The 14,664-nt window shown below is 34.9% G+C and overlaps 1 protein-coding gene across 4 annotated transcripts in view; it reads left to right on the top strand.

Moving 5' to 3' along the window:
- ANO2 (anoctamin 2) overlaps positions 1-14,664 on the top strand; it is a 578,869-nt gene that overhangs the window by 325,685 nt on the left and 238,520 nt on the right. For all 4 annotated transcript variants that reach the window (XM_072653705.1, XM_072653706.1, XM_072653707.1 and 1 more), the window contains one exon: positions 6,237-6,371. In XM_072653705.1, coding sequence (XP_072509806.1) covers positions 6,237-6,371 — 135 coding nt within the window. The remainder of the gene's footprint in view (positions 1-6,236; positions 6,372-14,664) is intronic.

The raw sequence follows: 14,664 nt of genomic DNA, 5'->3' as shown, positions 1-14,664 counted from the left end.
CTAAATCATGTACCCATTTTTACCTTATCTTGAGATAAGGTGTGAGATGTTGGTCATTGCCTAGTCTCTGCCATACTATTTTCCAGTTTTCCCAGGACTTTTTGTCAAATAGTGAGTTCTTATCTCAGAAGCTGGAGTCTTTGCATTTATCAAACAATATATTACTATAGTCATTTATCACTGTTGTCTTGTGTACCTAACCTATTCCGCTGATTGGTCACTCTATTTCCTAGCCTGTACCAGGTAGTTTTGATGATTGCCATTGTAATATAGTTTTAGTATGGCTAGTTTAGTATGGTATGGCTAGGCTTCCTTCCTTTGCATTTTCATCATTAATACCTTTGATATTATTTAGTCTTCTTACCTTTTATTCCTTCTGCGTATGTTGCAATCCAAACAACTGCATAGGACCCACCATCTCCCATCTTCGTGCTTTCGTACTGATTGTTCCCAATACTTGGAATGTTCTTCCTCTTTAATTCTGTCTCTTCCTAGCTTCAATAATTGAAGTCCCATCTCCTACAGGAGGCCTTTTCTATCTCCATCCTCCTCTCTTCCCATTCCCTACTGTTTTTTATTTCCTTCTGAGATTACTTTATATCTACTTTCTCTCTCTCTTAATACATACATGTGTTTGTATGTATGTATCTTGAGTGTCCATGGTTATTTACATGTTGTCTTCTCCATTAGCATGAAAGCTCCCTGTGCTTAGGGAATATTTTTGACTGTCTTTGTATCACTGAACCATGATGTCTGGGAATATGGTGTCTGGGATCTGTTAAGATTTTAATAAATACTTGGTGCTTGACTGACTGTCTGATTGAATAGATGATATGATTGATGGTGTGTGAGTTTGTGGAAGAAGGAAATCTGTCTCCTCTCCTAATGGTTCAGTTTTCTTCCATACCTGGTTCTCTTCCTAAGTTTTGGTGAAGAGAGCTAATTTATCTACATTAAGTTGGAATTCTTTTAGTTGTACAGCATACATTCTCAGTTCTTAAATTTTTCTTCTGCTTTTGAGTTTGATCTTTTTCTCTACGTAGACTTTCTGACTTTATACATATATTTGATTCAGAAATGACTCCCATGTTACCAATTAGTTGTTTCCTGTGAAAATACAATCCATTTAATTTGTGTGTGTGTGTGTGTGTGTGGCATGAAGTTTTATATGATCTACAAGTTTTTCAACCTTTTTTATTTCTTGATTCTAAACTGTTTTCTCCAACCTTTTTTTTTTTTTTTTGGCCATTCTCCCCTATGCATTAAAGTTATATAGTGTTAAATTTTTATGGTAACTTAGTTTGGAAGGTGTTATTGTGTCCTTTGTAGACTTATTTTCTGCTTCCTTGTCCAGGAGTTAGGGCTTAAGTTACATCTTCATGTCATCATCTTCATGATGTCTTTTTGCTTACACTCATTATGAGCAACAGAAGTTGAGTGACAGAGTATCCAGTCCAATCCAATTCATGTATATGTAATTTTTAAAATATATCATGTAATTAAAACCATTATTAAAGTTGTCAAGAATCTCAAATATGCTTCTGATGACTATGACCACTTAATTGATTGCTTGAAAAGATTATGTAGGTATTCAAAGCAGATCCCACCACACCTTCAACAAAAGTCCATTAGAAAAGAACTTAGGACAGTGATTCAGTATCTAAGGCATGAATCAACTATGAGAAGTTATCAACAGATTTCTTAGTATGTTCAACTTTTTTTAAAATTTCTGCTGATTAATTTCCTTAAAATTTTTCCCTGATATCTCATGAAATTATTGTGTATATTCTGACATTTCCTTGTAAATTAACAGAAATTCCCAGATTGTTTCATTAACCAATTAGCTCTGAGTGACCATTTCAGTTTGCAGAGAAACATCCCCCTCTCCCCAAACAAAAAATAAAACAAAACTAAACAACAACTGAAACTCAAACTCAAGGGGAGCCTTACTTTTCATAAGCTTTCTTTCCTCCTTTTTCTTTCAAACCCTTAGACCTTTAGGTGTAAAAAAACTCATTTTTTTCCTGCTTTTCCTGGCTTTTTACTGGATTACTGGTTTTTTACTGGTTATACAATTTCTTAAGAGTGAAATAAATAATACAAAGACATGTTTAAATAATTATATCACATGAGATAGATCTCAGGCAGAGTCATTCTCACTATCACTTGCTGCTATTGACTTTTCCTTAACTCTGTGGAAACACAGGGCCACCCTTCAGTTCCCTCAGGATGGCAGTCACAACTCAAGAATTAAATTTCATTCTTTCAAGAAATATTATTTTAGTCTTTTTCAAAGATGAGAATTAATTCCATTAGTCTCTCAGAAAAGTAGTTCTTTTAGACCTTTCTCTCTCAGTATCTACTACCATTTTTCTCCAGCTTTGGTAGTTAATAGTAGGCAGAATGATAAACTGCCTCTCACCCAAGATTGCTTCCATTTACAAATGTACAGTAACATTATTCATATTCTCTGTGTATGGAGGTATTAAAACTGGGGTCAAATTTATATCTGTGTCTCTCTCTTTCATAAGACCTCTGTCTTATTTTTGCATCTCAGCATCTCAGCATAATGCCTTGAATACAGCATATTGGCTTGTTAAATTCTTGAGATTATGGAATATCTGTAAAGTTGTAAAGTACCTTCAAGATCTAGTCCAATCACCTTATTTCACAATTGAAGAAACTGACATTGCTTAAGGTCATATGATTAGCAAGTACCAGAGTTTGGGCTTAAATTTTTTTGTCATTCAGTCATTTTTCAGTCATGTCTGACTTTTCATGACCCCATTTAGGGTTTTCTTGGCAAAGGTACTGGAGTGGTTTGCCATTTCCTCTCCAGCTCATTTTACAGTTAAATAAACCAAGGAGGATGATTTTCCTGACTCTAGACCTGGCACTCTCTTCTTTACACCACCTAGTTCTCCTAATTTCTAGTCCATTAATCTTTCCACTCTTATGTGGTCTCTCAATCTTTTGAAGCTTTTGTCATCAGTTGAAATTATCCTAGGATCGTAAAGTATTATTTTTAAAGCGCTTAAGATATTTTATTGAACTGTTTGGTGACAGGCTTTCTAAAAGCTAATGAGAAAAATTACAGAAAATTAGACAATTACATTTGTCATCTTAACTTTGATAGCTTGAGAGATATTAGAAAAATGATAATTTCTTTTATTCATACAGCCCTTACAGAACCTAAGCCCATACACAACCATCTTTTCATTATGCTAAGTTACTTAACAACCGGGGAATCTAAAGGGACCAGAGAGATTAAATCACTTATTAAAGGATAAAATTAATCAGTCAACTATAGTATAAGGACTAGAATCTTACTTTCCGTACTTGTATTCTTTCCGCTACCCCATGTTGACTCATCCAGTCATTAAATTTATGGCCAATTTGCAAACATGAAGAAAGGCAAATGATGCTGGATCAGGGCGTCTACACTATTGAAAACACATCATGTTGGACCAATTTAATATCCATCTTGGGGAGATTTTGCCTTGTTCCTTGGCTTCTTTTGAAGTTTGGGATTTCTAAACTTCTTTTGAGAGTCAGCCATTTGGATTATTAAATGCTTTGTGACCCTTAAAGTGATATATTAACATGAGTTGTTCCTCTACTAAAGTGCTTTGGGCACCCAGAGTCCAGTAAATTTGATCCTGTTTTTTGTTAAATAGCAGTTATGTTACTTGGGACACAGTAATAAGTCACAGCAGACATGAACTCATTTAATAGCACAGATTGGTTTATCAGATTAGCTTACTTAATATAGGCAAGCTCTTGAGAAAATGAGACACAGGAAAAGGAAATTTTGGTGCAGAATAGGGATGAGGGAAATTTCTTAACTTGAATAGGACAGATTGGGTCCTACAAGGGAGAGTCCCAGTGAAAGGAGAAATAGCATGTGCATATTACAGTATGTTGAAAGGTTGCGCAGAAAAATGGGGTGAGGAAATGAGTGCTGTTGATTTTGACCTGTTTAAATTTGCCTAGGGACAGCTTTTTATCCTTAATTCTTTCTTCCCCCTTCCATTTTAAAGCCTTTGTCAAGTATCATTATTTCAGGGAAATCCATCAGAGTAGGCTCTAATTTTCCAGCATTGTTGAGACATAACTTATAAGGATTTTATTATTGTCTTACCATAGCTTCTACACCAGGGGTGGGGAATCTGTAGCCAGGAGGCCACATGTAACCCTCTGGGTTCTCAGGTTTGGCCCTTTGAATCTACACTTCACAGAACAAATTCTTTTATTAAGGGTATTTGTTCTGTAAAACTTGGACTCAGTCAAAAGGCCATACCTAAGGACCTAGAAGGCCACAGGTTTCCCACCTCTGTTCTACACTGTATGGCCTATTCAGTTGAAAGCAGCCGGGGGTAATTGGACATTGTATAGCACTTTAAGGAATATGTATTTTGGGTAATTGAAGATTGGCTTGATCTAGATGGGCTTTAAGAATGTCTCAAATTTGCCAAATTTATTAATTCAATCCTCAGTTTCTCTTTTACTGTGAAAACATATTGACTGAAGTCTAGCAATTCAGTTTGATTTTACTTTGGAGAAATTAATTGGGTAGGGTAAGAGAAAAAAGCTCATATTGAAGTAATTAATCATTGAGTTGTACATAGTTTTACAAGCTATGATGTGATTATTCACTGATTTAAGTGCAGAGTATCTATTCTATGGATTATCTAGGGTCTTAGCTACTGTTACTTCCTTTTCTTCTTCCTCTTGCTCATTTTTGGCATTCTTCCTTCAACATGTTTTCTCCTTTCTTCTCTTCTCTTCTTTCCTCTTCTCTTTCCCCACTTTTTCATTTTCTCCTTCTCTTCTTCATTCTTTAAGTAATAATCCTAACACACCCACTTTCATCATTCCATTCCCTTGATTAAAAGTTTTCAGTGACTCTCCATTGTCTACACATCCTCTGGTTGGCATTAAAGGGCTCCTCAGTTGTAATGTTAATGGCCTAGGAAGATCTTCCCCGTCCAATAGTAGACCTATGTGACCTGCTTTGAGCTCTGGCCCAGCTCATAGCTGTGATACAACCTGAGTCATATGAAATCTGAGTCACATGGAACCCATTGTGGGAGGAGCTTGCCCAATGAAATTTTAACCTTAATAGAATATTGGGGAGAGACAAGTCAACATGAACAGATAGAGGGAAGAGTTTTGCCTAGGGGAACTTGTTTGTGGGGAGGCATAACAGAAAGAATACTTAAGATGTTGGTGCTCTCTGGATTGATGATGAGTACCTTGCTAAATCTTATTTCCTGGTATTCTAATAGTGATGTTCTAAATAAATGTTTTGGTTTTGCCTTTGAAGAAGAGAGTTTATTATATTTTGCCAGTCTACTCTGAAAATATGTATGCAAATTCATAGCAGCAGGTATTGAATTGGCATTAAACCAGTCTATCTCCAATATATATTTGAGCCTGATCTCATACTACTCCCCTTCATATAATTTGGGGAGTTTAAAATGGGAATACTCTTCTCCTCAAATCTCTAACTCTATCTGACCTCCATGCTTTTATTCCAACAATTTCCTGTACTTGAAATGTTCTACTCTACATCTCTTCTATTTAAAATTCTAATCATTCAAGACCCTGGCTATGGTGCCACCTCTTCCATGAAACCTTTCATAAACTTCTTAGCCAGAAGTAATCTTCTTATCTTATTGTTAGTGCTTAATAAATGTTACTAAAATAAATGAATAAAAGAAGTGGCCTCTCCCTTGAAAAATAGAGACTGTATGTTACTTTATTTGTATCTACACCCTCCCCCCCAATCATGCATTCATTAATGTAACAAGTATTTCTTAATAAAGGAGGAAACATTTTATTTTGCTATATTCTTTCCTGGTTAGACCATATTTAGAGTATTATGTTCATTTCTGGGTACCAGTTTTGGAAGAACATTGATGAAGTAGAAAATGTCCAAAGAAGGACAATTGGATTAGTAAAGAGCCTTTAGTCCATTATGTATGAGTATTGGTTGAAGGAATGGGAAGATTTTAGCCTGCAGAAGTGAAGATTTAGTGCAGGAAATAAACTTTTTAAATACTTTAATGGTGATGGTATGGAAGAAGGATCAAATTTGTCCTGCTTGGCAAGCCTAGGAACTATAAGAATTATTTTCAAAGAGGCAGATTTAGATTTGTTTACCCCTATGGATGGATGTCTGGAAATGAAACAAATGATAAGATCTTTAATATATGTTTCTTTTTGTTTTCCAGAAAGTATTTTGGAGAAAAAATTGGCCTCTATTTTGCTTGGTTGGGTTTATATACTGCATTCCTCATTCCAGCTTCATTAATTGGAGTGATAGTCTTCCTCTATGGCTGTGCAACAATAGAAGATGATATTCCTAGGTAAGTAATCATAAGAGATGATTGAGTTGTCTGTCAAATGTCAATAAATTGGTTTGCTCTCATCATGATAATTCACATTTCTGTTGCCCCTAAAGTTTACAAAGCACTTTCTTACAACTTTGTAAAGTTTGTAGTAAAAGTGTACTTATCCCCCATAAGCTTGTGGAATCAAGTTGGGATGGAAGCAGAAGTAGAAGACATGAAGGATGGCAATGTGCTGAGCATTAAAAGCCATTTTGATAGATCTCAGTAGAACATTTCACATTGAAGGGAAATGGTGATGGGCATCTAGGCAGGCAGCTCTTGACCAGTTACACACTGATTCTTTTGCTCTAAGGTTTGTGACAAATACAACCAAAGTGAGTAAGGCAGAATTGTTAGAGAAGTTGAAAAATGCGGTTTGGTATTGCTCAGTATGTGAAATTTAATGAATGCAAAACTGGGGATCCGAGTGGGCAAAATGATTTGCCCAAAGATACACAGGAATATTAAAGTTGAGATCTAAACCCACAGTTTCTCTAATTCTAAGCCCAAAACTTTTGCCATTATTCCAGATACTTTCATCCCAGTTTTATTGTGTCATTCTTGCTCTAACTTGGGTCAATAAGGGCATTATTTCAGCAAAAGGCTTAAATATCTTTTGTCTGAGACCTGGTCTCCTGGATGAAGTCAACTCTGTGCTCAACAACTCTGTACTCAATATGTTTTTCCTTCCATTAATTAAATTTGGATTTGTGTTTCTCTGATGAGATATTGAGACCTGATAATCTCCTTATACTGAGATACCATAGTGTCCTCTGTAACCCATTCCAAAATTGCCCCATAAGTTGGGTAGGTTTTGAAGAAGGCTAATCTTATCCATTTGATTTTAATTTTTTTTATTAGTTTTAGCATCAAAGGGTAATGTTTTATTTTTGTCCCCAAATTTGGAAGATGTATCCATTTTAGAACCAAAAACTGCCTCATGCTGTGATGACAGAAGGCAACCTGGGGAAGTTTGAGACAAAAATTTCTACCCAACATGGAGCTTACAGTTTAGTTGGGGAGAAAAGAAATTAGCACATGCAAAGGTAAATAATAATAAGAGGTTTAATTGATGATTCAAGGAAATAGTAGACTTTATGATGATGATTGGACTTGAATGATGTTGCATTTGGAGAGGAATAGGAAGGTGAGTAGAATGATATAAATAAAGCACAGAGAAAGTAAATCAGGATTTTTGGTTCAGAGAAATTGACTAAATCAGTTAGACTACAAAGGAAAATTCACCTGGAGTTTAATGATAGATAAGATAAAAGCAGATTTTTTTTTTTAATCTGTAAAATGATGGTGCTATGGGATAAAACCACTTATTCATTTTAGAAAAGCAAGATTGCTCCAAGTTTTATTAAAAGATGACTGGTCAATTTGGGTGTCATAACTTCTTTAAGTAATGACTACAAAATATTAAAAGATTGAAATGTCATACCTATATGTGGTATATCCATAGATATTAATCAGTGAACAAAAAAATACATCTAGAAAAGGACAGGATATCTTTGGGATCTTACTTTTCTGTCATATCTGGATTAGAGCATTCTGACTTACTTAGACTTCTCTCAGTCCAAAATATAGGTCATATTCAAATTACTTAGACTTATCCCTGTCCAAAATTTTACCAAGTCCTATTCAGTAAGCCAGAGTAAACCAATTATTTGCCTGTAGGGAATATGTCTAGGTAAAAAGACATGGCATTCTGCCCTAGGGAACACTACAATATAGTATGCCATCTCTGGCTTGTTTAGTCCTAGTGTAGCACTCTTATGATTACTAATTATCAGAGAAACAAAAGAGTCCTTCTTTGTTGAACTACCTCTTGCATTGTAGCTATCTTCTCAACTGAGACTTATATGTGTTTGGTGATCCATTATTCTGAATTTATTAGCGGAGCAATAAAAATTTGGGAGGCTAATCTCAATTTGAGGTGCTGCAACCTCTTGGGATGTACTGTATAGGATTGAGTGGAATGGAACTGCTCTGTGACTAAGTTCCAGGTTCTCATAGCCCATTTAAAAAAAAGAAAAAAAGGACCAGGGCTAAAAAGTCCAGGTCTCCAGAATGCTGAGGAAACTAAAGTATTTAGGATACTTCCAGATACAATTTCTAAAAGTTCTTTTGAATCATTTATTCATAAACCTGGTCATTCAACCCCAAATGTGTATTCTCCTTAACATAAGCCTTTAAAGGTCCTTCCTTGATGTAATTCCCAAATAATGAGCAATTATTTGAAGCAAATTTTAGTTTTCTAGTTCAGATACATGCCATTCCAAAGGCATGCCTTCTGTTACCAAATTCAAAATGGAGAACTTTTTTGGGGACAAAAGAGTTTGTCTTCTTTCCATTAAAAGAATAGTGGATGCTGATTTAAGAAACAGAGAGTTCTATCCCCTAGAACACAGAGCAGAAGTTAGAGGTCGTCATGGTGGTAACCTCAGTAATTTTCTTGGATTAAAGCTATGTATTGCTTTAAATAAAGCAATATTCTAAAAAAGTTTAAAAAACAGCTGGTCAAAGTGGGTGATGCCATTTCATTAAGAGGTTATTCCTATGCTTTATAGGATCAAAATGTCACATATCCATTAGCAAATAGAGGTCAGAATATTTGTTGACTCCAGACTTTTCTGCAATGTCTGAATTGGAAACGGTCTATCATAAAATATAGTAATAAGGGAGGGGATAAGTTTAAGATTACCTGAGGGTCACATCCATCTTGGGCAGAGGATTACACAATTTACAAGAAGTGAGGCAAAAGTGAGATTGTTTCAAGCCACAGGAAAAAGGCAGTTGTAGAAGGAAAATTGATAAGCTGATTTCAGTAGTACGTACAGTTATCCTTTCTACATCATGGAGGTCGGAGAGGGTTTTAGGGAATCAGTGCCACTGTAATCTGTAATATCTATGTAGCATTTCTGGCCCTCCTTCATGTCAAAAGGAAATGCTAATCCCACTGTAATCTGTTCTGTTCAGATCATATCTGGAGTACTATATGCAGTTCTAATTACCATCTTCAAGGAAGGAAAATATGAAAACACATATATAAAAATCGAACCCACATGATAAAGAGGATTGAAGCAATGCCATACAAAGATCTTTTAAAGGAATATGGGGATGTTTAGCCTGGAAAAAATTGGAGGGAGAGGCACAATAACTCTTCAGTTACATAAGAGGGGTTGTCATGTAAAACATGATTAGATTTATGGTATAGCCTCATAGGGCAGAACTAGTATCAGTGGGTGGAAGCTAAAGGGAAGTACATTACTACTCATTATAAGAGAGTGTATCCTGTCTTTTCCAAAAATATAATGGTTTGGTTTCTATCCATAACAGCAGAAGGGGAGCTGGGACCATTGTATTTCTTCTCAAAGAGAGAGAAATAAAACACCAAAAATAAGGAAAATAGTTATTTAAAAAGCACCATGAAAGAAATCAAAATGGAAAATAAACAAAAGAGACTATGAATAAATTTTTAGGAAAACTGAAAAAACCCCCACCAAATCCAAACCTTAAGGACTTGAAGCAATTCAAGTAGAAAAACAAAGTAATACATTATCCACTGAACTACTTCTTCAACCAAGAGATTAACTTAATGAATTTATATTCCCTCGAGAGATGTAGCTATCATCATTAAATATTGGTCATGAGTATGGCTCATCAGTATGAGTCTTTATTTTAGCCTTTGATTTTGTGTAGAAGATTCTGATTGTTCCTTACTGACATAGAATAGAGATTAAACTTATGATTTCATTGGTATAGGGAAATCCCAGGTGAAAAAATGTCCTCTACCAATGCAGTTTAGCACCATCTCTGTAACTTGATAGTCCTATAGGTTGTTGCTCAGTCATTCAAGATTTATAAAGTGCTTGCTATGTACCAACCATTGTTTGCTTGCCCAATGTCATACAGCTAATGATGTGTCAGACATTGAACTAGAACTCAGGTCTTCTTGATTTCAAGGTCAATTTTCTGTTTACCAGGCCACCTGCCCCATTGATAGTGGCAAATATTCCTGTGTATTGGATTGTCAGGCATGATTTGATTAGGTCAAGCTAACAAATGGTTTTATAAAACTAAGTAAAACTGAGATCATGGAGGAGAAGAAGGGGAGCTGAATATCTACCAGAAACAAAAGATGAAAGAACTAGATCCTTGGGGGCATGGAGATGAAGACTACCCTTCTATATAGTAAGTATTCTCCCATCTGCCCCAGAGATAGTGGTAATGGAAGACATTGACAGAGGCAGAGTTTATTGGTCTGAAAGATGGCAGCTCTGGGGGAGGGAGGAATCCAAAGCCAAATGGTAGGAGTTTCCTAACCCTCACCTACTGGAGGAGTGGTGAGAATTCATGAATCTCTGCCTTGTAGAGGAGTACTGAGAGTTCCTGGACTAAGAACTGAATGTGTGACCCTGGTGCTTCTCCTACAGATGATCTGAAGGGGTTTGACTCCCTAAAAACTTCAAGTTTGGGGGTTTTTTCTTTTCATTTAGGTTAGTATATTAAAGCTGGATGACTATATTTGTCCCTGGGGAGGAAAGTAGAACTCATTGGAAAGGAGGAAAGTGTCTTGATTATTATGGGCTACTGGCATTCTTTGGTACTTTTCTGCATTCTTTCTATGGGGTGAAATAAAAACTGTCTTGGATCTGGTATTTATTGTTACCATGAGTCTTGCATGAGAGCTAGGGCACTTTTATCCTCAACTGTGCAGACCTAGTCAGGAGCTATAATCTTAGGATTCCAGAAGAGGTTCTGTATGAACAAAATAAGCCCAAAAGAGTGATTTTTGAGGAGTACCAACTATTGGACACACTTGTTCTTATAAACCCAGAGCTTGAGACTCAGGGCTACAGCTGAAAGATCAATAATTCTTTTAAAGAAATTAAGCAGGAATTAACACTGCTAGGAAAATAATATGATTAAAAAAAAGTCAGAAGAAAGTTAAATTATTGGGAAACTCAAGTTAGAGTAATAAGGAACTTTAAAAGATTAGGGAGAATTTGTAGAGAAAATAGATGAAATAAAAATAGAAGACCTGAAAAAAGAAATCAACCAACTTAAGCAACAACAGACTTACTGTAACGGAAAACAAAGTTGTAGCAATGTATATCTATTGGAAGAAACCCAGGCTCAGATAATCACTGAATTATCAAAAAGAATGGGAAGCTATGTACAATCAAATGGTAAGCCCAGATGATAGCTTCAGATCCAATAATCTTAAGGTTATTGACATCCTAGAGATTTTAGAGAAAAAAAAAAACCTGAACATGATATGCCAGATTATTCTGAAATAAAAATTTCCAGAATTAGCAAAAATAAGTCAGTCATAAGTATACACAGACCATGGTCCCAGTTTGTCAGAACAGATCTATATATCTGAAGACAAATGATAATAGTATACAAACAAGATACATTGACTCCAATAAGGAAGAACCTAAGATTCAACATTTCTAGACATGTTATAGTTCTGCTCTAATACTGTATTAATTTTTTTTAAATGGAAGAAGTCACTGGACATAAAATTGAAGTGTTTGATTACTCAAAAATAAATGAATTTTATAAAATAAAAAGCAGTACCCTCAACATTACAAAAAAAAATAGATTTGAAAAAAATATTTGTAGTATATATGTCAGATGTAATAGATCTAATATCCAGAATGAATCTACAAGGAACTGATACATAATTATGTATGACAAATATGTATGTCCCATTGGAACAATGGTCAATGGAGGTGAATAGACAATATTTAAAGCAGGAAACTCAAAATCTTAGTAATCATATGAAAAGAGGCTCAGATTCCCCAATACTGGAAAAAAGTAAAACAAGACAAAATCAAGATACTACCACCTTTTCCCATTAGTATGTCAAGATTATAAAACTGAATGTGGGTGGGGTTGTAGAAAATAGTTTAATATGTTGTTGATTGGTCTGTATACTAGTACAAACATTCCGTAGAACATCATGGGAATAAAACAGATTGCATCTTTTTGATCTTTCAATTTTACTGTTACTTGTATTGTCCTGTGAAGAAAAAGAATTATTCAAAAATACTTATAGCTTTACAAACATTTTTATTTGCTAAATCTATTGGTTATATCCCCTCCTAATAACCCCTATGGATATAATCTATATATTCAGTGATTGAAGAATAACTAAGTGAAATATTCTTATATTTTTAAGAGTGATTATAAACATAAAGAAATATGGAAAAATAAGAACTAAAGATGGACTTGGGACACAGAGCAAAAGTAATTTGCTTTTACTGTTAAAAGCTAGATATGTAATTTTAATTTTTTATTCTGCATATGTATTTGTCTTTGTTAATAGTAATTAAGGGTATAACAAAAATTTTAAAGTGCAATGACCTGCCTCATGTCAATATTAGATAGATAGATCTTCACATGGAGGCTGGATGATTATCTGTGAAGGATATTTTGGAAGGGATTAATTTCATTTAAGAAGTTGAAATAAATGACTTATGAGGTCCCTTTTAACATTGAGATTCTGTGATTCTCTGTCTTGAAAAGGAACATAAGTCCCTGGAGAAGAGTTTAGTAGTCAATAAGAAAAATGGAACTAAAGGGAATAACCATTGGTAAGAAAGGTGGTAGTCATACAAGAGAATGGGGATCACTGGAAAAGAATGTAAGGGTTTGAGAAGAAACAACCAATTTCAAATTCCATTACTGTCAGAGAAGAGTTTGTATTTTAGTAGCAGTAACAAGTATTGCAGCATGCTAGTCATTTGTGGCATACAGTTAAAATTGTGTATGTGGAAATTATAATTTAATAAGTCCAAGAAGCCAAATAAATATGTGATCTATGCAAATATCCAAAGACATTTTATTCTAGTTGAGGATTGCATTGGGATTCAGTGGTTAATCTGGGATTATTTTGACTGATTGCAGTTTGATGGCAATAATCAGTAAAACTTCATAAAAGAAATGATCTTTAACTATGATTTAAAGACTGGGAAGAATATATACTGGTGTACAGGAAAGGGGTCACTTTTTAAATGATTCAGTTCATTACCAAATGAAGGAATGGGAGCTTATGGGAGCTATGTGAATGATTATGTAAATGATATGAATATATGGTGTATATATGTTTCAAGATGTCTTACAGAAAAAAAATAGGAATTCATATCTGAAAGGGGGTTATATATTTTCACGTAAATTGTCCCTCGCACAAGGGTCTTAGGTATGATGTACTTGACTAAGAGTTTGGGAAACATCCCAAATAATAATATAGGAAAGAGTATTATTATTTTCTAGGTCAGCCAGCAAGGTACTAGCTTCCTTCTCTTTCTTCTGTCTACTATAGATTTAAGATGACCTAAATGCCCACTTCAGAAACAGTGACCTTGTGTTTATGCTGTCCACTGTTAATTCTCACAATTCTGAAACTTAGTTTGATTGAAAGTACAGTTCTGTGCATTCATGGGCAAGAAAAACCTACCACCACCACCGCTAGGACATGGGTGGGGTAGCTGTACGCTGGTTTATATTAGGACATGGAAATTATGCCATAGTTCTCCAGAAGTGAAAGTATGTAAAAGTGGCTGCTAAAGCTGGAAATTTTCAGCTTATATTTACTATAAGCATATATATTATACAACCATGTCCATTATAGACAGCATTTTGTTTACTGACTTGGAGACTTCTTTGGAGACTGCCAGTTATTCAGTATCAGAACAGGGTGTGGCATTTAGGGAAAGTTCTAGAGATAAGAGGTTATACATATCATAGTAAATTTTCCGGAGTCTATGTGGGTAAACTTGATTTGTGAGATAGCAATTCTAACTAGTATTTTATGTGTGTATATTCTATACTTGTAATACTTCTCTGGTAGGCTTATTGACAAACATCTGCTAAGCACCTGTGTTTATGTGTGCAAAGGCAACTAGAGGATAAGGCAATTATTTGATGAGTCTAAAGTGCAAAATAGTCTGGATTAAAATTCTCAAATCCCCTCTTTTGTCCTTTGAGATAAGTTTTAGTGCACTGTGGTTTGAGATGAATAATTCATTAATTGGCTTTGTAGTTCTTCCCTGTTAGTTTCAAAAATCTGGTTATTGATAAAAACCATTTGTTAGCTCTGTCATATTTACTTCTCAGTTAGATGATATGGTAGAGAAGGATATCTTTGGGCTCGTAGCTATAGTAAACTCTATCCCTTACTCATGAAGAATATAGATTATGTATATTATCTAGGGGGAAAATGTTAGCTCTAGATTGGTTTCCTTTGTTACTCAGC

Source organism: Notamacropus eugenii, chromosome 3 (assembly GCF_028372415.1).
Source record: "Notamacropus eugenii isolate mMacEug1 chromosome 3, mMacEug1.pri_v2, whole genome shotgun sequence".
In the NCBI taxonomy this organism is placed as follows: domain Eukaryota; kingdom Metazoa; phylum Chordata; class Mammalia; order Diprotodontia; family Macropodidae; genus Notamacropus; species Notamacropus eugenii.
This window is presented reverse-complemented; position numbering and strand designations above follow the sequence as displayed.